This window comes from Crocodylus porosus, unplaced genomic scaffold (genome assembly GCF_001723895.1).
Source record: "Crocodylus porosus isolate Cpor-Errol unplaced genomic scaffold, CroPor_comp1, whole genome shotgun sequence".
In the NCBI taxonomy this organism is placed as follows: Eukaryota; Metazoa; Chordata; order Crocodylia; family Crocodylidae; genus Crocodylus; species Crocodylus porosus.
The window spans coordinates 28,037,688-28,060,938 of NW_017728943.1; the positions used below are offsets into that span (position 1 = coordinate 28,037,688).

Here is a 23,251-nt window from a genome sequence, read left to right on the forward strand (position 1 = left end):
ACAAGAGAGATATGATCCTCATCACTAACCAATTCAAGGGTTGTTGGAACAATAAACTCAAGTCTCTCTGCAGCTGACATTCATGACTAACATTAGTGCCTAACTGATCCCCAACTGCATGCACTCTATGTCCTTTGCCAATGCTCTTAAGTCTTCCCTTCCCTAACTTACTTCCCCACATCCTTGTAAACCCTTTCTTTTCTAATCACAAGACCAAAAATGTTGACTTCCTTCTCTTGCATTCATAATGTCTCGTCACACCAGTCTTTTCTTTTCTTGTTCCACTCCCCATAGAATTCTCAATATTTTCTGTCAGTCTGCATTTCAGTGCTTCTACTCCCTGAATCTCACTTTTAAGGGTGCAACTTTTTTTAGACTTACATCACTGCTATCCATATGACTGACTTCAAAAGTAATTTCTGTTTTAAAGCTATTCCTTCTATTCTTCCAGATTGTTGGTAAATTTACCATGGCTGTTTTACAGTGCCTAACATCCTTTGAACGTCCCATTCAAATGAAATATGTTGATTAATGACTGGACCTAGACAAAAAAATACACCCAAAACTCTTCAGCCTGCTCAAGCAATTCCATTTTATAAGAAGGCTCAGGGTTTGGTTTTCTTTCATTAGGGCCATCATCTTTGTCTTGGAAATATTAAATCAGACTCCTGTACTATTTGATCTACCCTACTGACAAGTGCTGTGGTGCCTCAGATAATGTAATCAAGACCATCCTCTACATGTCTCAATATTACTTAATCTCCTGTCCTAATGCTTCCTCTAAAACTGTACCTTTCCTCATTGACATCTATTGCAAACTACTGAGATAAGGTGACATGGGTATATTCTATCACATTACCCAACTGCAAACCATTTTGACATTCATTCTGCCATTCTACCGCAGACTTCCAATTACAATCGTTGAATTAAGCGCAGCCAGGATCCCATCTCCAGCATAGTAAGCCATGAGGTATGTTGAACCGAGTCAAATGCCTTAGTGAAACTGACAAAACAGACATATAATGGCTGCCTGAATCCTCAAGCCTCACCCATCATGATCCTGAGATCAGTCACTTGATCTTTTATGCCCTTTTCAGACATCGTTATACATCACTGGAATTACAGCACAAAAAGGCTAGATGATAAACTGCCATTTAAAGAACCTTTGATTTTGAAATGCTAACAAAGCAAATGAACAATTATAGTTAGATCTTACGAGCTGAGAAACATTCAGTGGTCTCCAAGCTTTTTTGATTGCGTACACCTATCAGCAAAAAAATTTTGAGAACGCACCCCCAATATATGTATATAATATAAATAGAAATAGAAGTTCTAATATTTTCTTCCCGCACCCCAATAGATCATCTTGCACACCCCCTGGGGTGTGTGCACCCCACTTTGGAGACCACTGCAGTAGTTCATTCACAACAGAAATAAGCCAACTCTTTCAATACTGCACCTCAAGAAAGAAACAGTGTATATGTGCATTGATGGAACAGGTGGAGCAGCTAAGTCCTGGATGTAAACATATATATTTCTACTTTGATTTCCCAATTTTTAACATTACTAATAAAAGGAAGCAATTATAGAAGGGGTAGAAGGGGGGTATTAGCTTCATTCAGACTGTGTTGTCTCCTTACCTGTCACACTCACTATTTAAGCCATCACCTCTATATTCAAAGGATAAGTTGCTCAACTGAATATACTGCATAATATGCTGTATTTACCTGAATACAATATGGCCCTGAATATACGATGACTCTCTCCCAATAACTGGATTCTACACCTGGGAAATATATAAATTTATTATGGTTTTCCATGTATGGAATCTAATTGTTGCAGGGTTGTCTTAAATGTGCTCCTTCCCCCACTACTGCAGGTGGGGGGAAGGGGTGATAAGGAGGGTAATAAGGGGGAGGTAGTAAGGGGGAGGCAGCAGGGGTGCACGTGGTTGGCAAGTGGTAAGGGATAGTAATGAAGCAGGCATTAGGGGACAGGCATTGTGGAGGTGGTAGGGCAGGCAATGAGAAAGAAAGGCAGCTTGCCCCCCTTCTGCCCGCCCTAACCCTCTACTTACCCCCCATTATGCCTCACCCCCCAGACTCTGGCTGCCCCAATTCTTCCTACCCCTATTTCTCCTCTTCCCCACTCCATGCCACTTCTGTCGCACACAGCCTCAGCATCTTCCCTCTCCCTCTCCAACCCCTTCCCTCCAAGTATCTTTCCCCCCCGGGCCTGGGCTGGAGCAGCAGTGCCAGTTCCATGCCACTGCTACAGGGGTGAGCTAGAACCATGCTCTATGTCCCTGGCTGTAGCAGCGATGGAGCCTGGTTGCACAGAGGAAAGGTAAGGAGTGCAGCAGAGGGGGAAAGAAAGGGAGAAGCAACACGGGGTAGTGGGGAAACCAGGGACTGCAGGGGAGGAGTGACAGGGCCTGACGAGGCAGCAGGGGGCAGATAGCAGCTGTGGCTCCAGCTGTTGCCCCAACCCGAGAGCAGCTGCCTGCCCCCCCTCCACCCCCTTCATGCTCAACTGTAAGGCAACAAAGCTTCTTTCCTCATGTTAAAGAGGGGGAGGGGGGAATTTTCTAACAGAGAAAATACAGTAGTTGACATTTAGTCTACTCTAAAATTGTAGTACTTTTAGAACTGTAGGATACCCACAGAATAACCAAGGCAGCAGGATCTAATTTGAGCATGTGGTCAATTTGGACAAAGACAGCCAGTTGGAGAGGTAGGAGGGGGCAAGGGGCAAGACAGAGACTAATGGTAGTGGGTCCCATGTAAAGAAATCTGAGGGAACAATGGGTGGGGTCAGCACAAAGAACAGTTGTCCCCAGAATATCTGCTAAAGCATCTTGATGCTATTTAGTAAAAATGTTATAATGGCTGCCTCCATTAGCATAACTGATCATGCTTAGTCCCATACTATAAAACACACAGCTTAATATATTGCTAAAAACAACACCTTATAGCTCTTGATTTTAAATAAAAGCATTAGAAATCCTATTTCTGTCATCAATTACTGTGCAGCAGAACTCTCAGAAGTATTTTCAAATATATATTTTCTCCCTATTTAGTTGTAAGAAAAAAAATTAAGAACAAAATATGCTTACCAAGCCCAGGGTTAAACCAATCAATAAGGTGGCCAAGATGAAAATTGCATAAGAACCCCAAATATGAATTCCAAGAGTGTCTGTGAAGTAGCTGTGAATTTGCTGCAAATGATAAAAAAAAAAGATTTAATTTGTTTTTAAACATACACTGTACTATAGACTACAAGGGGATAGAAAAGGTTAATTATCCATTCTGCCATCACCTATTTCTCAAATTGTTCTTCTCAAGTTAACTCCCAAATGACACTTTCCTTCGTGTTTTCCTCTAATAATTACGGAGAAAACCTTTTAAAAGACCAACTGACCATTTTTTCTTCCTGTGATATTCTAAGCTTAGTGCTACAGTATCAAATCAAACTGAATCAATATTTCACAGCAGCACTTCCCTTGATTTACAATTCAATCTCTATCATGAGATGAAAAGCCTTCTTGAATCACATTGCAGAGCACTGAAGGCAGAAAGTTAACCTAAAACTTACAAAAGTGCATACTCCAAAATACCTAATTTCAACTGGTATATTATATATACACTGAAGTGCAGAACTTAGCATTTATATTAAATAAAAAAAGAAATAAAAGTCAAAGAAGTAAGTATGGAGGTATCTTCACAATACAGAGTTGAATCTTTTCCATTCTTACTCTATTTTTACATCTAAAGTCCTCACCTCTATTTCTGTTCAGAAATTGGCTAGGAAGAAAGGACAGTAGCAACAAAATGAAAGACTTCAGATAATGCACTTAGCAAGCAGCTCTGCTAGCATTAAGGATGTTAACAATCCAGATAATTAACATTTAAACTATGATTAACACACTCACAAGAATTGGAATCAGAATTGACTCTAGATTTCAGGGAGTTTATCTTATTTACTTGAATCCCAGGTGGGGTTCATCCCTGCTCCCCTGCACCCCACCCATTCAGCAAAAGGGGAAAAAAAACCATGATCTTGAATTCAAGTACAAAGAGAAAGTGGGGGGCAAGGGGTCCAAGAAAGTGGGATGGGGGGCAGGCTCTGGGTCAGAGTCACAGCAGCTGCCTGAACCCTCTGCTGCTTCCACCAGCCCCAGCAGCCTCTGCACATCCAGACTATCCACCACATCCCTCTCCCCCTCAAATCCCTTACTGTCAGGTATGGCTCCAGCTCCATTTTCTCCAGGAGCACATAGCACATGCAAGTTCCATCCCCTGCATAGCCATGCAGCAGTGTCCTGGGGCTGGCACCATGCCACCACTGCCAGGCAGGGGACAGAACTTCCACATGCTCTATGTCTCAGGAGGGAATGGAGCCAGAGTCATGTCTAACTTAAAGGGTGAGGGGAAAGGCGGCAAGGGGTCCACCTGCCTCCCACCCCAGCTGCTGCTTTCCCCACAGCAGCAATGACGTAAATTAATTTAAAGATGACCTTCCAATAATTAGATTCTACACCTGGAAAATTATAACAAATTTTCCATACAAAAGATCTAATTATTGGGGGGCAGTCTTATTTTCAGAAACCATCTTAGGTTTGGGTAAATATGGTATTTAGGTTTGGGTAAATATGGTATGTTTTGTAATTTATGTCAGGCTCCAAGTATGAGAGGTTAGAGAAAGGTAGTTAGCTGGGTTAGTCTGATGCTAGGCAGGAGGCAGGGCAATGTGTCACCTTACAGACTAACTTAAGAGCGAGGCTAGGAGGAAACTTTCCTGGACGCTGCAAATTATCCCAGAGCTGTATGCAAAGGCAACCTGAGCAGGGTGCGGGGCCTGGGGCAAATCAGCTGCTCTGCCCAGCTCCACAGGGCCCAGGACAGTCGCCTCCATTCACCACCTCCAAGCCCTATCTGTATGCTGCAGAGTTTCGTGTGATTATTTTCTGAATTTCTCTAAAGTAACTACTACTAAAGTAATCTTTCTTTGCCTTGCTCGCAGTGTCCCCCTTTCCCAATCCTTTGTATTTAGAGAAAGTTAGTTATGTTAGTCTGAAGTTAGGCAGTTAGACTATACGGTGCCAGCCTGCTCTGCCGTCTTTGTACAGTATTTAAATTACCTTATTCTTTTCTATTCAGTACCCCTGTCCTCTGCAAATCCACTCACAGCATCTGATTAAGTAGGTTATTATCTATGAAAGCTTACACATTTTTGTACAAGTTGGTCTCTGAGGTGCCACCCTGCCCTCCCTTCTCTCTCTGAATATGGTCTTTAGGCAACATATCCTACAGTATTTTCAGTCAAAATGCTTCATAAGAAAAAGCATGGAAATACATGCATAAGAAGAGCATACAAATCGCACCTGAGCAAGAAAGAGAACCTCTGTCTCAAGTGGCCCACCTCTGAAGTGTAATAGAGAATAAAAAAAAGATATGTACTTGTTGGGAGAGGAACAGAAAGAAGAGCAACAGGTTGTGCTGCTGACCATTCCTTCCACCGTGACTGAAGGGGTAGAGCTCAGTCTACTAAAAAGTATCCAGTCAAGTCTGCCAAACTGAACACTAACCTGTTTCTGACTCTGTTCATTCTATGCCTAAAGATATCAAGGCACTTTGGTCTGTGGCCTCTCCTTCACAGAAATCTGAAACCCAAACACCTGTGCTCCAGGGATCCACAGTTATGAGCAGCTGCTAAACTTCTCCTACCGTTATGCATGATAAATCATTCTAATCAACCTCATTTTAATAATTAAGCAAACATGGTATGGGGCTCAGGGAAATCAAGGGTTGTGATTTTCAAACTCTTTCCCTCATAGTATGTCAAGTGCCTTCAGTAGTGGGATACATGCATATGTACAGAACCCTGTCATTTGCCTTCCCCCTGTCTCCACAATGTATGTGGAATAAGAGTTGGTGGTATATACCTATTAAACTGTTGGCAGAGGCCCAGGATGGTTCTTGATGAAAGGAAAGCAGCAGATCAAAATTTCTTTTAATAGCTCTGTTAGGGAAGTCTTAGTGGAGGGGGAGGGTGTTGGGGGGGAAAATGCAAGTGTGAAAAGATCTCAGCCAAATTCAAAGTTAAGGAGCCTTTATGAGAGAGAGCCTGCCAGTAGCCCATTCCATTGTACCAAGAAAACTGAAGCTTGAGAACCCCAGTAATAGCAGTGGTACCACTAGATTCATAGATGTTGGGGTCTGAAGGGACCTCAATAGATCATCGAGTCTGACCCCCTGCATACGCAGGAAAGAGTGCTGGGTTCAGATGATCCTAGCCAGATGCCCACCTAACCTCCTCTTGAAGACCCCCAGGGTAAGGGAGAGCACCACCTCCCTTGGGAGCCCATTCCAGATTTTGGCTACTCTCACTGTGAAGTTCTTCCTAATGTTCAGTCTAAATCTGCTCTCTGCTAGTTTGTGGCCATTATTTCTTGTAACCCACAGGGGTGCCTTGGTCAATAGAGCCTCACCAGTTCCCTTCTGTGCCCCCATGATGAATTTATAGGCAGCCACAAAGGCTGGTTATCTACATCCCTCTTGAAGTGTGGTGCCCACAACTGGACCCAGTACTCCAACTGGGGTCTGACCAGTGCCCGATAAAGGGGAAGTATCACCTCCTTGGTTCTGTTCGTCATGCATCTGCTGATGAATGATAAAGTGCAGTTAGCTTTTCTGATGACTTTGTCCCACTGACTACTCATGTTCATCTTGGAGTCCACTAGTACTCCAAGATCCCTTTCTGCTTCTGTGCTGCCGAGCAGGTCCTTTCCTAGGCTGTAGGTGTGCTGGACATTTTTCCTCCCTAGATGCAGCACTTTGCATTTCTCCTTGTTAAATTGCATTCTATTGTTTTCTGCCCATTTGCCCAACCTGTCCAGGTCTGCCTGTAGTTGTTCCCTGCCCTCCGGTGTGTCCACTTCTCCCCACAGTTTCGTATCATCTGCAAAGTTGGATGAGGGAGTGAAGTGTACTCTGTCCAAGTCACTGATGAAGACATTGAAGAGTATCGGTCCAAGGACCGAGCTCTGCAGGACCCTCCTGCCCACGTCCTTCCAGGTCGATACCGACACATCCACCACCACTCTCTGGGTATGACCCTCTATCCAATTTGCCACCCACTGGACTGTGTAATCATCTAAGTCACAGCTGCTTTATTTGTTCACCAGCATGGGGTAGGATACTGTATCAAAGGCCTTGCTAAAGTCTAAGTAAAGGACATCTACCCCTACTCCTGCGTCCAGGTGTTTTATAACCTGGTCATAAGCAGAGACTAGCTTAGTCAGGCATGATCTACCTGCTACAAACCCATGCTGGTTTCCCCTCAGCATAATTTTTCCTGCTGGGCTTTCAGATATATGAGCTTTAATAATCTTTTCAAAGACTTTACCAAGGATGGAGGTGAGACTGACTGGCCTGTAGTTGCCTGGATCTCCTTCCTCCCCGTCTTGAAAATAGGGACCACATTGGCCCCTAGTGGTAGTCTATAAAGTGGACAGGCTACAGGTTCATGTTTCAGGGGCTGAAACCAAACACTTCATAATTCCACCTAGAACCCAAATAGTAACCAACCCCGGTTGCAAGCAAATGTAATGGCTACATACAGACATTCAGTTTCTACCAGAAGAAACTGTTATCCTCCCAGCAGAAAGCAAAAGTGTGTAGATGTTCCAGCTTTTTCCTACTAAAGCAAAAATGGCTGCTCCAAGAGAAAAATAACTTGGTCAACCACAGTGAAACCATTCCTGGGAGAGTTTCTCCTGGGAGACTAAACATCTGCATAACTTTCCTCCAGCTTAACTCCTCCTGGGGACCAGAAATATTGGAGCCAGAGGAAAGGCTCCTGTTTCTTCCTAAGACCAGGGTCAGTAGCCTGCAGAAGGTAGGGATGGCAGTTGCTCCTGCCCCTTCCTATAAATAGGAAGAAAAGGGAGAGGAGGAACAGCTGCCATCTGTTCCCCATGTGCTTCTTATCCTCAAGTTCCCAGCGTGAGATGCAGGCAGAGACTTTGTTATGCTGCTGCTTCTGCTCAGCTCCCAGGCACTGGGAGCACCGCCCCCTCCTAGCTTCCCCATGTACCCCCTTCAGCTGAGCAGCAGGGGCAGCAACTGAAAAGCCAGTGTGACACCAGCTGGGCCTGAAAACCTGGCTTTCAGATGAGACTGCTTCCCTTTCTCTCCCACCACCACTCAGTGGAGCGAGGGGGCAGCAAATTAAAAGCTGAAGGGGCCAGGAGGCCAATTTGGGGGAAACCGGTGTACACCTGGCTTCCAGACTTGCCAGCTTTTCAACTACCACCCACCCCGTTCAGCTGACCCAGGATAGTACACAACCAGACAGGATACTCTTCCACTGCAGCAAAATGACTCTGCCTTGCCCCATGCTGCTCAGAGCCAACCCAGGGCAACAGAGGGTAAGGCAGGGTGGCATGCCCCTGTGGCAAGGTTCCCAGAGCCTGGCCATGACTCAGTGCTCTCCACTTCTCTCGCACTCCTCTAAGTCAGCCCAGACAAGAACACAGAGTGGGCCTAATCTCCTGTGGGCAAGAAAGAGGGTTCCTACCTGCGGTGGAAGGCTGGGGCTAACGGAACTTAGCCTCCCATCCTTTTCAGCGGCCAGCAACAGCAGCAGCACCATGGTGCTGCCATCCTGCACTGCCCAGCATCGCCTAGTGTGCAGTTACTCCTCCAACGCAGCATACAGCACCAGGGTGCACCAGCCCTACAACGGCTATGTGGGAGGGAGGGTTGGGGGTCAGCTCCACAAATAATATTTCCCCCCACTCCTTATGGTTCCCACAATGGGAAAGTATCCGCACCAATCAGTTGAATGGCAGGAGACGGGGCATTCTCCCAGGGTGGGGACCTTCCCCAGCCGTCTGTGGCAGCTGTTGTTTTTCTGCAGCTTCCAAGTGCCACTTAACAGCTTGCCCCCTTCTGAGGCAGGGAAGGCTGCCCATTAATAGCTGCCCTAAAGGTGGATGTGGCCCTTGGAGCAGCCCTCTAGGGCTCCCTAGCTAGAAAGCTTGCTGTACAACTCTGCACAGTCTACCTCCCAGGCTACTCTTCTACTGGAAGACATTTCTTCAGATAGAAATAAACATCAGCATGCAGCCTATAAAAACATCTACACCCCAAGCAGTGTGGCCTATTGCACTACTTCCGGGTTCTGAATGAACTTAAGAAATAGCTCTATATCTTCCACCATCCTAGCTTAGATATAATATCTGAAACCCAACTTTTGGAAATTTAAAATTTTATAAGGCTGGATTCCATACCTCATCTTAAACTTTCTTCCTGGGAATTTGGCCCATATCTGATATTGAAACGAGCCAAGCTGTTCTGCAAAGAACTTAATAAAAAGAAGCTGACAATGGAGTAAAATGCATTATAATTTCTAAACTCAAGTCTTTATTAAAGGAGCTTTCCAAAAAAGAAATTTTCAGACTTCTGCAAAAGCAAGGAACCCCATTATTCAAACTGGTATATCTACAAGAAGGCAGGGTTTAGTAATCCAACTCTCCAGAAAAAAAAAGTTTCCTTGTCAGACAGCTATTAGACACTCCAATGGAAAACAATTTATGATATTAGAAGAAGGGAGTAGTCTATAGTCTAAAGTAAGTCTATTATAAACAATTATTTCAACCTTAAAAACCACTGCAACTCCAAACCCATTTAATTGTTCTGTCAGAACAGCTTCCCACCTTTATAAATGAAAATGTAAGAAAGGTACATGAGTAAAGTGATGAAAGATACAGATGAAATATTAACAAGGGATCAAATGCAATAAACAGAAAGCAGAATGCTCACAATAACGGAAAGGTTAGGAGTAGAGGCAGATAAAAAGTGCATTTAATGTTAATACCACTAAGACAATGAATTAAGCAAACACACAGTAAAGGGAGTTATATGCAAGATATGACAAATAACAGATCAACTGAAAAACTGAGGATGTCCAGCACAGAAATTATCTTCAAGAAAGGCTGCACACTTCTGAACTATGAAAGTGTTTCCTCTGACTGAAACCACATTTAATAGACGGGTCTTACTTCTGATCACTTTTTAAAAATTTTTTTAAGGTGTCATTATCCATTGTAGAGGATGCAATATGGGACAGCCAGCGTGTTTGAAATGGCTCACAGTTAGACTGGAAAAATTTAAGTGGTTACAAGAATGGACATTCCAGTACATAAGAGAAAAAGGATTTAAGCTTGAGCCTTATCTTTTGTTACAGAAATATGAAAAGACAACACCTCAGACTCTGTATGTAGAGATATAATGATACTAATATGAGTTTTGGCATACAATAGTTTTCCTTTAAGTAGGGGTAGAGCACTAACGAGATCCTTCCAATGACAAAGGAGACCAACCCCTATATACAGATTCAGTCCTGGTGATCTGTATTCATGCTGCTTTAGACACTCGTAAACAAAACATTCAATGTAGATATAGTTAGGATTGCAAAGCAACACAGAAACTTAAGAAAACTACAAAACTGAAAGTGAAGAAATACTGCATTTCAGATTCCTAAACCAGATTCAAATCTTGACAATTTCTTCTCACTATATTGCAAATTAGTACTAGCCCTCCAACAGCATGACAATATAGCTAGCACAAACCCTTTTTTCCTTTTTTTTACATTTGTTAAAATAAATTAAAAGGGGGAAAAAATGAAAATGTCAATACTATTAGCCTGACTCTCACAAATTTTTGCCATACTTCTGAAAAGTCACTGCAATGCTTGAGTGGATATTAGTAAGCTGACATTCTCAGTAGAAAAAGTTTACCGTGTGTTTGTGAACTTTCAAAACATATACAGTATTTTTTGTTTGCTTGCCTAAGGAGGAAAAGTTCCAGTTTCAATGAATTTCACAAAAAATGAATTGGACATACTTGCATTACTCCATTCATCCTTCTTAGCTTTGTTTTTCATGAGAGAAGGTATACGTATAAAAGTCACAGCTGTTGACTTTTCCCATTCTTTTGACACAACCTTATTCATTTTAAATTTACCTACTACAATTCAGAACCAAATCATATTATAATCTTACAGACCCCTAAATCAAGAACCATTAGCTACAAAGATTAAGAGCGTAATAGCCTGTAACATGTGGTAGCAACTTAATGAATGGAAAATAGATCCTGATATGGTTATGTGTGACCTATAACAACTCCCAGAGCCAGCACTGTATTTATTTGATAATGGCTTATTCTGTTAAAACTGCTGAACAATATTGTTAAACAGTTAACACCTTTAGTATTTAATCAGTCTTATCTAAAAACTTTTTGGAAAACAATCTTAGTCCCATGTAGTTTCTGCCATTAGTTGCAAGGCCACAGATAAATAAGTATCAAGGACATTAGTTGATCACTAGAAAAAAGTGCAAATCAAATAAGACTGTCAATGAGTTTAACATATTTAAATATATGAAAATACTCAGGCCCTGTTTGAGTGGATAGTGTTCCTTACCCTGATCCATCCAGACAAGCGAAAAAGTCCTGCCATTCCATTCATCCTAAGAAATAAACATATTCCAGGTAAGATCAAAACTTAGACGTGTGACACTGAAAGACGTTTTACATCCATCTCTCCCAACTGCTTTCATACCCAGCCTTTCACATCATCCGGCAGAAAATTCTGTAGTATATTTGTAAAGAATGAATTAAATGCGTCCCTCCTCCACTACACCCAAGAACAATCATATCTGTGCAAGTCGATACAACAAAGGTTTTGGGGAAGAAACTGAAGAGGACTGAAAAAACTTAAGAACAGTTCTACACAGCAGCTATCCAGAAGCTACTACTTTCATTAGGCTAGAACATCCACTGTTGCCTCCTCACAACATCTAAGAAGGATATACATGATCTTAAACCAATCACTAGCTCAGCTTCAAACTCCCCCATCCATCTGAAAAAAAAAAAAAACAAGAGGCTCTTTCTACTTCTAGAATTCCTGTAGCCCTTCAAATTTGCCCATGGTGCACAGGGCAAACCTTCCACATGTCCTAAACCTCATATGCAGCTAAAGAGACAATCTTTATTTCATCACTAACAATTTAAGTGTGATTTTCACTCAATAGAAAATAAACCCTGCATAAATAAAGCAGAGTAGAACAAAATACATTGTGCCAACATTAAGTTTCATCTCCTCTGATTCAGCAACAGAAAAGACAATTTAAAATAGTAGCCCATCACTTAAATAAAAGATACTTTAACCAGTACAAGTGGACCAGATGTTATGTGATGATCAGTCCATGATTGACATGAGTTTCATTCTAGCACTCCATGGAAATCAGAACCCTCACTGCTGGCTAATAAATCATTTATCTTTAAAGAGCTTTCTGTATGCTTAATATTCACATTTCAGAAGAAATACTAAGGACTGAGCAGGCATGGTGAATAAATTTCTATCACTCCAAGGAAGAGTTGAGATACTTAGGGTAGTTTGCGAAGGTTTATACTGCTTTCCCCAGTACTATGCACATACAAAAACAAAGGTCTTCAGGACTTAAACACCATCAATCGGGCCCCTTTATGAACATTTAGGGAACTGAAAGGAGTTTAAAGTGGCACTGTAATTACATTATAGAAGAAGGGGATTTCCATCCTGCTACAGGTTCTACAGCCTCCCATTTTCTCTCCAGAATATAGCCTTGAAGGTCTTCTACTGTTCTTGACCCATGGTACCTGCGAAATACTCCATCCTTTGCACTGCAAACAAATACATGGTGATCACTCTAATGTTACTTAATGCAAGCTATTGCTGTAACATGCTTCATTTACTATTTTTATGTTACTTAAGAAATACTCTATGGGAGTGGCCAACCTGCAGCTCTTCAGAAATTAATATACATCTCCTTGAATCTTTGCACAAGGCCACGGTGACCAGCTCCCATAGCTGTTATGTCATGTCATGTGCTTGTGCAAAGATTCAAGGAGATGCATTTTAACTTCTGAAGAGCCGCATGTAGCTCTGGAGCTGCAGGTTGGCCACCCCTGCGATAGCAGGTTTGAGTTCACTGCATTAACATCACAATCTCCTGGGAGCGATGACTTAAAACACAAATCCCAACTTATTTCTAAATAGATTTACCCATGCATACACACTCTCACTCCAGTTGTTGCTGGAGTCTTCTGAAAAGCCTAAAAACTGGGAACAAAAATCTTATTTAAAAACAAACAAACAAACAAAAACAACCCATAATATTCTCTGTTTCCTTGGGGAGGAGGGGAAAGGGCAGCTGTAAAAGTTACTTTACTCTAACAGTCTGTGTGAAGTATTACTAGAACTACACATTCAACATTTTTTAAACAATAATGGAAGAAAGGATGACTGAGCAAATACAGCTTATGTATTTCCCCCCTGAATTGCTGCAGATTATTTTGTCCTATGGGTAGTCTAACCAGGGCAAGTTATTGAAACTATTTTTCTTGGGAAAACAACTCCAAGAGACAAATTCATCTGCATTAGAACAGTTGAAACTATTTAGTCAAAGGCATTAATTAATGTCAAAGTTAGTCTATTTATGTCCATTCTACTTTCAATTATGGTTTAACACCAGATAGAGAGAACAGAAAACTTGGCCAGCTCTCCATGAGGCTGCAAACATGCCCATTTATATTAAGAGGCCTACACATTTAAAAAGCTGTCCAATTTTACAAAATCCAGTAAAAGTATATGCAGTGTGACTTGCTGCAATGAAACCCCACTTGTATTCTGGCCTGTTTATACTTATTTATTAATTTTAAGTGGGCAGTTCTTCCAGATTATCTAAATTACAATAAAATTATTTTGGAAAATTTTTGCTTTGGGCCAATATGGACACTGCAAAACTTCAACTAAAGTTAAAATTATCCAGGAAAGAGGACAGAGGAAAACTTAACTGTGATGTTAATTGTTACAAATGCTACTAAATACTAACACACACACACACACACACCCCCCAAACTGCTTGAAGATAAAATGTTACTTATATATATTGAAAAAGACTATTTTGTATTTTGCCTTGGAATGACGATTAAGCTCAAGCTGACATTTTTAAAGTTATAGTTGTAAACAGCCAGTGTCAATCCCAAGCATTAGAAAAAAACTGGCCACCCTAGGATTACCCATATTTGCATCTACCTCCTACCACGACGTTCTAAGCAGCATTAACAGAAGCAAGTTAAACAAGCTTTGATGTCCTTACCCATTCTGATAGCCAACATTCTGGGAAAAGGAAGGATGGAAGTATGTCGTACAACAGACAATATGCCAGAACTAAGTTCAACAGGCAGTGGCCATCAAGAATAGTAGGTAAGGATTCATTTTAAATTGCATCTGTTCGCTGGCTCTACATGATTTTTGCAGTCATCTAAAAACAGACCACCATGTTTCCCAAAGGACATGGACTTACTGGTAAATAGTAGGAAGTGTTGTAACAAAGAAACGGCCACTCAAACCTAGGGAAAAAGAAATAAAAAAATATTTTTATCTGAACTGCTGAAATATTTCCATTTTAATTTTCTAGAGAAACCATGAAAGATGAGTCTTTTTGGACTAAAATGTTGGGAGTGTGATTCTTAATTACATTATTTGTTCTACAAAACCCCGCACTAAACAGTGACAGTGCTATGTAACGTGAAGTACTGTCCAGAATCAAAGCAACAATAACAAGTAATGGCTTACTTTTTAAAAACCGTGGTTCTTCATCTCTATTTTGGTTCCTAATATAGTTACATGCACCTCATACATGCAAAATCAACATTTTAAACAGTCGTTTAAACATTTAAATAGCATTTAAATGTTTGACCACTCTATACCCTGTTTCTCCTTGAATGCCTCCACTTAACGGCATTAAGAATAGAACAGATGCAACCATTCTTTCTCTACCAATTCAAACTCCCCATAAGACCTCTCTGAAAAGGGTCCCATTCTTGGAGGATAATCTCTTTCATGAGATTGGAGCTGAGGAGTTCTTACTACCACCAAGTATCTAACAATTGTAACATGGGCCCATGAAACCTGGTACCTAAGCCTGTGGCCAGATCAAGGATAGAGCTCTTAACAGTATGGAACATGTTCTACCTTGCTGCCTTGCATCTCACAAATATGGGGATACTTTCTTTGGAGGCAGTAAAATGAGTCTTAATGTTTGAAGGCAGAGGCAGACCAACAACTAGATAAGAGACCCGAAACAGACTGCACACACTGTTTAGATATTATCGTCTAAGAGGAAAATAGCTCGCCCCTTACAGGTGAAACTTACAGCAGCAGATGGAATTTGTCTACAGGGCTTTGCTTATAATTTGCGAAATGTGATCCACCAAATTTGCTTATGATCTGCGATCTACCAAAGCATCTCGGTTACAAAGCACTGCCCAAATTGATATTTCTTCCCCTGGGTGCTTACTTTTTCATTGTAGAAAGCAACTGCATTTCTTATTCCTGCAGTTAGGAAGCAGGACTCAAACAGCTGATATCCATGCTGTCAGGCACAAAAGTGGCAGGCCTGAATACAATATTTGTACCTAGTTTTATGATGTTATACATGGACGGTTTGAGAATGCAACTGAAAGCTGAATAAGAGGAGAGTCCCAGTACATCTGGGAACCAGAACAGTCTTGGACAAGATGGAGCTTGGACATTTTTGTGGTAGGAATGAGTGTAGTATGGATTTCCCCAGTGGCAAAATCTTGGCATGATACTGAGCTCCTCTAAAAACATTTATGATTTCTAGATTACTAGTACCTGCAAGACAGTTACTCAGGTTTCCCCATGTTGGCAGCATGCCCATAATTTCACTGATAATTGGCAAACGGGAGAGAAGCAAACATAAGGATTTATAATACATTGGAAGAACTTTGTCTGCAAGAATTTGCATGGAGGAATTCTTTCTATTAGCTAGGTTAGCTTCCACAGCAATCCTTATTAATTGTAGTTCTTGAACATTTATGCATAGGGTCATATCCTTTTGAAGCCAAGTCCCTGCATGTGATCCCCATGTTCTCCTCAATCCATTCATGCACAGTCATGCATCACCAGTGTATCAGAGCCACAGAAAAATGAACCATTTCTCTGAATGTTCTTATGGTCTGATGACCAAAACTGGTAATGACAGTAAGCTGGAATTACTATGTGCACATTTATCAACTATCTTGAGAAGTGATACAGAGATCTCAACAAATGAAGTCTGGCTGGCAGTGTCACATGTGCATGCTGTCATGTGGCTGAGAAGTTTAAAGTGGGTTCTTACCCATAGCTTCCACATCATTTCTTTCTTGATGTGTTCATTTTGATGCTGGCAAGAAGAAAATCTAGCAGAATTGTATCTTCCCAAAGGAAACCTGGAGTCAACTGAGTATGGGAAAGGTTCAAGGAGCCTCACAATGAATGTCTCTCTCTGCAATTCATAAAGAAGCTTAAGCTGGTTTAGTAGGTGAAGGATGACAGTACATTCTTGATGGACTTATCTTAAATCATATAATTGTCTACAAACAGAGCTAAACATGAATGCCTCATCTTCTTAGCTGGTTGCTTTGTAGCCAAAGTGATACTGGTGACTAAGTCTTTGTTACATTCAGTGCAAAGATCTAGTTTCTGTGATGGAGAAAGGTGCCATACTGAGTAGGTTTTCCTTTTGTGGTGACATCACCACAACAGGAGATCAGATGTCTAGCAAGGCTGAGTCTAATACCATTTGAACCATTCCATACACACAGCAACTTTTTGACTTCAGGTCCCCAGCACAGTTCATGTTTGCTGTTGGTGCCTAAACCTAACAGCTGCTGGGAACAGCACCAAGAACATCCGTCTCTTCACTACTGAGTCAAGACTACTTGCCTGTCACACAGGTGATTTCAGTGCTCCAAACTGGAGAGAAGCATGAAGATTTCAGCATCTAATGAGAAGATCCATGTGGGGAATCACTTTGAGCCTGATATGTCAATCTCCCTAGTCTTGGTGTGGAAGTCTTCACTGCCAGCATAGTAGACAAGCAGATACTGGCAATCTCTGGTCCTTGTCCAACAAAGCAGAGGCAAACTTTTTCTGGTAACAGTTTTAGGTTTCAGGTGCCAGAGGCACCCAAGGTGCTCATCTAGAGGTCTCATCTCGGAAGTCAATGACCATTTTCCAGGGACTGAAGTTCCTCTCATTGATTGGTCAACTAGGTACAATTTCAATAAACTATCCCTGGATTTTCTTGTTCTAGTCAGAGAACAACAAACTGAGCAGCCACCACACATGTGGCTCTCACCAAGAAAAAAAAGGCATTTTTGCAATGCTCTTTAAGGCAAATGAGTCTGTCACAAACTGAACAGAATTTAATATATGAAGGCTTTGAATTCACTATCTTGGTTTCAAGATTCTCCTCAGCACCAGTAAGTTAAAATAACAAATTACATGTGGAAAGGAAACTTGGTGAGGAAATTAAATTACAACGGAAAGGAAAAAATGTCAATAACATGTTGGGGACAGGGTCCTTTTGTTTAAAGGTAACTAAAGAATGATTGCTGCACTTATTCTCTGGGAATGCAAAAGCATGCACTGAAGAAACAGTCCGCACACTGCTATTCAAAGAGGTGAGAAGTATATGCTCACTTGGAGAAAACACAAGTCCCACAAAAAAGAAGTTGCTGATTCAGCTGGTTGCTTCTTAATACTGCACCAATTACAAGCTTGTGGTTGATATCACACCAATTACAAGCTTGGCAATTTTTTCAAAGATTTTTCCCAGGACGAAGGTCAGACTGGTAAGTCTGTAGTTTGCAGGGTCGTCCCTCTTCTTTTTCTTAAGGGTGGGTACCACATTAGCCCTCTTCCAGTCATTCAGAACCACTCCCAAGTTCGACAACTCATCAAACAGATTCGCCAGAGGTCCTGCTTTGAGCTCAACCAGTATTTTCAGGACTCTTGGATGCAGGTCAACTGGTCCAGCAGACTAAACATGTCCAAATGTTCCAAGAGTACCTTCACCTGTTCAGGACTGATTTCATGTGGACTGTTGTCTTCCCCATGGAAGGGGTCTACTTGGTGCCTCAGTTGTATCCAGTTTGGGGCACTGCATTATAAAAAGGATGCAGAGGAACTGGAGAGGGTGGACAGGATGTAGTGTAGATCAACAAAGATGATAAAAGGGTTAGATAGCAAGTCATGGGAAGAAAAGGCCAAGGAATTACTTGTGTTTAAAATCTGTTGAAGAGGAGATTAAGTGAGCATGTGATAGTTTTAAAATAATTGGCGGCAGGAGTGGGCAGGAGAAATCAGCAAGCGAGCAGAAATGGAAAAACCTTGGTCAGCAGACGTGCTGCAATGGGTTTAAACTGAAACAAACAAATCCCAAGAAAGACTTCTTAACTAACAGTAGTGGGAAGAAGGAAGAAGCAGCCTATAGAAGTTACACCAAAGTTTCCAACAAGAGTTTGGAGGAATCTAACTGGGATAACTGAAAAACAAAAAAATTCTGCATTGGACTAGATTTGTGGTTTCCAACCCACAGTAAGCATACCACAAGTGACACAGGTATTCAATGCGTTAGCCACACAACAGACTGGGGAGGGCAAAAGAGACTGGAGTGGCAACTGAGAAGGGGATGGGAGTTTGGGGGAGAGAAAAAAGTGGGGTGGTTCTGTGCTGGCTTGAGGGTTTGGCTCCACAGGAGCTGCAGGGGTAGATGCTGTCAAAAATCGCATCCAGTGGCGCCAAGATTCAAAGGCACTAGGGGAATTGGTGGCAGATCAATAGAATGGCCCACCTCCAAAAAGGTCAGCCACCACTGGATTAGATTATTCTTGACATCCTTACTATGATTCTGGTAATGTTCATTTTACAAAAAAAAAATACAGAGGATATGGGTTGGAGTAGCAATATCAGAATTATAAATTATAATTGCTTGCATAAATGGAGACAACACTCAGAGGACCATGGTTTGGTCTCCAGATAGGTGACAGGTGAGAACAGTGCTGCTAGAGAACCAAGTAGCAGCGGCAGCAAAGACCCTAAATGCCATCAAAAAGGTCCAAAGTCTCACACAAAAGGACAACTGGAAAGTAGTTAAGTTGCCCCAGTTTAATTTTATCCTACATAATAATTGTGTGCATACGATCAGCTCCTGTATGCCACCTGCCTTCTGGTTTAAGTCTCTGCTCCCTGTTAATTAGTTCCTCTTGTATGTCCAAATTGCAAGTGTGAGGATTCCATAGTACTTGCACCACCTCCCAATCTTTGTTCAGCATAAGTGATAAATGTGTCATTAGGAGTCTTGAAATACCAAGACTACTCTCTTTTCCTTCTGGAACAATATAGTCTTGTGCTGATGAGCCGAGAAATAGCACTAGATATAGATCTTAAAAGATTACTTGTTCTTCAGTGTATAAATCAGAAAAAAAGTGGAGAAAGGAATGGAGTGAGGGAAACTAATTAAACAAAATAAAATGCAATCTGAATGCAAGATAGAGAGATATTACCTATTATTATAAGAATCAAATCAAAATCAAATATCCTTTCTGTAGCACACGGGACTGTTCAAAAATAGTGCTAAATGAAACGGTAATTTGTTTTTTGGAGCCCCACAGTTTTTGATTTACCAAGCTGCATTAGGTCAGCTGGTCACTTCTAGCTGGGAATACTTAATTCTAGGGTGTATTTTTCTTTTCAGTTCATCTTAAAGAGATTTACCTCCCTCGTGCTAATTATTTTTAATAACTGCTATTTAAAAAAGATTCACTTTTCACATCAGTTGCCAGATACTCTATTTCATTTTAGATTGTTGCTATGGGATCCAAAGAAAGTATTTTTCTGAAATAACAACAATGGATTAAAACCTTTGACATGTCAAATTATTCCACACCATCATTTCTGTTCCATCTGCACAGTAGCTGTTCCTTCTATAGCTGGTTTTAATTTCTGCAATGTAGATTAACCTTTGATTGGCTTTTCAGACTGCAAATCACCAAGAGGCATGATCAAGGCATTAATGCAGGAAACATTCATAATAATGAATATGGATATGACCATTAAAGGATATGCTGCCCTGGACAGAAGTTGTAGGGGAGGATTTGCAAAGGCACAAATTGACAGATAGCCACTTAACTCCCATTGAAGTAATTAGGAATTAGACCTATACCTACAGAACTAGACAGTTAAGTGCTACGTAAGTGGCCTTCAGTCCAACATGGAAATCCCCAATGCCTCCAATTAATTACTGTCTAATCCTAGAGGTGCCTACAGTCTACAAGCACATATACTGCTGACAGTAAAGGTCTCTAGGCACCTACTTATTCAGAAGTCCAGAGAGAAGAAAACGCAACCATGTCCAAGCTATAGCCTGATAATTAAGGCCCTTAGTTGGGATTGGGTGAAGAGCTAGGTTCCAGTCCAAACTTCAATGAATTTATACTTCAGCACTCCCCCCATCTCCCACACCCCCTCTCCAGCCCAAACACTACTTAATTATTTCATGCAAAGGGGAATAGAGTCACTAGGAGGATATGAGAGAGCAGTCTCCTGACCACCCGACATTTGGGTGGGTTACAGCATTATCTGGAGAGGAGGGATTATAAATTCAAATCCACTTAAGCAGAAAAACCTGACTATCCCACATCTTGGGTGAGTGTTTCAACCACAGAGATAGCGTGGTAAGAGGGACATCACTACCACCATACTCAGTGGTGTTTTGAGAGAGATGCCTACACCTGCCATAACACCAGAAGAGGGTTCTGAGCTATTCATCGCAACCAGAAACAGGCACCTTACTCTCCACTGCAGGGGGAAATTACATCCCACAAAGGTGCTATTCAGCCACAATTCTTTCCTTCCCATTTTACACTAACTTAGATGAATTCCCACTCTGCATTCTCGCCTTTCCGGATCCCATCTGCAGGCACTCAATTCTCCACAAGCATATTATAGACAGAAGGCACGTTTGCTAACTACCCGTCTCCAAACACATAGTATACAGATTCTATAAGTGCCTAACCCAGGACAGAATATTTCTGTAGTCAGAGATAAACACCCTGTGTAAAGACATAGTCCCAAAAGAGCGAAGGTAATAGCTGACATACATAAATCAATTATTTAGCTTTCCAAAAAATCTCTTACTTCTCTTGGACCTTAGTTTACACAGCAAAAGGCTTTTTGCATTGGTAAATTAAAGTATATTAAGAAGTAAAGGAATAGAGCTGCAACACAGATGGTTACCAGGTACATACTGAAATCAAGCTAGTATTTAAAACTTTAAAGATTTCAACTGCTGTTTACTGCCAGTTTTATGGATAGTTTCATCCCAAGAAAATGAACCATTATAAAAAGGCTTAAGGACAAGCACGGAGTTTTTTAAGTTCTTTAAAGCAAGTTGTTTTTATTTGTTTTATTTCAATTTCATAGACTCTTATTTTTATTAATATGTGGTGGGTTGTAAATAAACGGTTCAAAATGCCACAGGCAATGGGTTATACAGCATAAAAAAAGGGCACCGTTAATCAGGTAAAGAGAAAAGCAGTGGACCTGAAAAAGGTAAAAAGAGCAATAAATGGAAGGGAAAGGTGTGGAGAGACTAAGAGTCTGCTTGAAAAGGTCAAGACAAATGTTAGGTTATTAGTTAGCTTAATTAACAGTTCAGAGGAAGGTGCATCTTAGAGTAGGCATCATTAGCTTCAGAATTAATGTTAATGTTAAACAGAAATCTCTATTAAAAGTTGTATTTTTCAACCAAGATATGTTTTTAAAAGCTGAACCAAGTAAGGAAACACTGGGTGTTAAGACAACCTGAAGTAGAAAAACAAATTTTTTTTTTTGGACCCCATGCCCCGATGAGCAAATGGAGTAGCAGGAGCTCTGATTTTCTATGATAAAAAAAATCAAAATCAAACACCAAAATATATAGGCATTTAGAATGTATGTTACTATGATGATTAAGGCATTGGTAGGTTTTCAAATTGCTTTAAAAAACTGTAAATATCAATAAAACATTGTGTTCAACTCATTTATATATATAGTGGCATTTCATTTTAATCACGGAAAAACACAGATTTTAGGGTTTTTAAAAATCAGAGAATTTTGGATTTATCAGAGAATTTGTGATCTTTAAACAGAAACCAGATCCTTGCCCACCACAGTAACATTAACTCGCCCCTAGCCCCCTTCCCCTTCTCTATTTCCTAGTCCGTTCAGCCATCGCTGTCATCATCTTTTCTCGTCAACTCTGCTGCTGCTGTCATCATCCTCATCATTACTCTTTTCAGGGGTCCCACCCCTGTAGAGTCTGTGCCAGTTCATCTTCCTCCATACGATGTATGGCATCTCCTCCTGCTTTCTTGTAGTACCGCTGCATCATTTAAACCCGTTTTGGCATCAGCCTCTATTGAGAGGTTTGTGTGCTTGTACATGAGTAGGCTTCTGGACTTCCACACAGCATTTCTGAAGCAGATGAACCGGTCAAAGCGGGCTGCTGGGGTCCCCTGCTCCTTGGACAGCTGCCCAAACAGCACTACTTCTCTGGTTAGGACTTCATTCTATGTCAGCATCTTCTTGAGGAGTATAAACGCTTTCCTCCACACCCCTTTGGCATATGGACAGTATCACAGGAGGTGGTCAATTGTCTCTGCCTTCCATGGGCAAGTTTCTCTGGAGCAGTATGTTGGTTTCCTTGCCGCCCCTGTGTCACCCTAACCACATTGGAAGTGCTTGGTGGGCTACCTGCCAATTCATGTCTCTGTGCTCCTTCTGAAGGTCTTTGTAGAAGATCCTCTCCCACACAGCCTGGCAGGTGTCACCAGGGAGTAAGTCCACACGTGACAGTCAGTCCCAGGCTGATAGACGCTATTAGTAAGCAAGCCTGGCTAATGACAGGAAGTCAGTTAACCAGAAATAGAAAGCAAGCTTATCTATGACCAACAGGGGCAACAATATTACAACATAAGCAGACACAGAATGACATGCAAAATTATAACATTAGCTTACAGAAGACCCTTCTACCCATCACAGAATAAAAACAGATGTTGACTTAAAAAGCTATCAACCACAACAGGTAACTAAGAAAGGAATGACCCCTTCCCTGCCTCCCATGCACATCCCGATACTTGTATATCCAAATCAAAGGAAGATTTAACATGTTGAATTGAAATAGCCACCAGCCAGAAAGCAAAACTCAGGAGAAGATTGTTCAACTAGGCACACAGAAACCTGTTTTCCTTTGGTTTTTTGATTTGTTTTGGGTTTTGGGGGGGTGGGGGGATGGGGGGGAAGCTTTAATTAG

The 23,251-nt window shown here is 41.4% G+C and overlaps 1 protein-coding gene across 1 annotated transcript in view; it reads right to left on the minus strand.

Annotated features, from left to right (window-relative positions):
• TMX4 (thioredoxin related transmembrane protein 4) overlaps positions 1-23,251 on the minus strand; it is a 64,769-nt gene that overhangs the window by 14,037 nt on the left and 27,481 nt on the right. The window contains exons 3-6 of the mRNA XM_019549088.1: positions 14,414-14,459; positions 12,600-12,728; positions 11,488-11,533; positions 3,116-3,217 (exon numbers count right to left, since the gene is read on the minus strand). Of these exons, the coding sequence (XP_019404633.1) occupies positions 3,116-3,217; positions 11,488-11,533; positions 12,600-12,728; positions 14,414-14,459 (323 nt within the window). The remainder of the gene's footprint in view (positions 1-3,115; positions 3,218-11,487; positions 11,534-12,599; positions 12,729-14,413; positions 14,460-23,251) is intronic.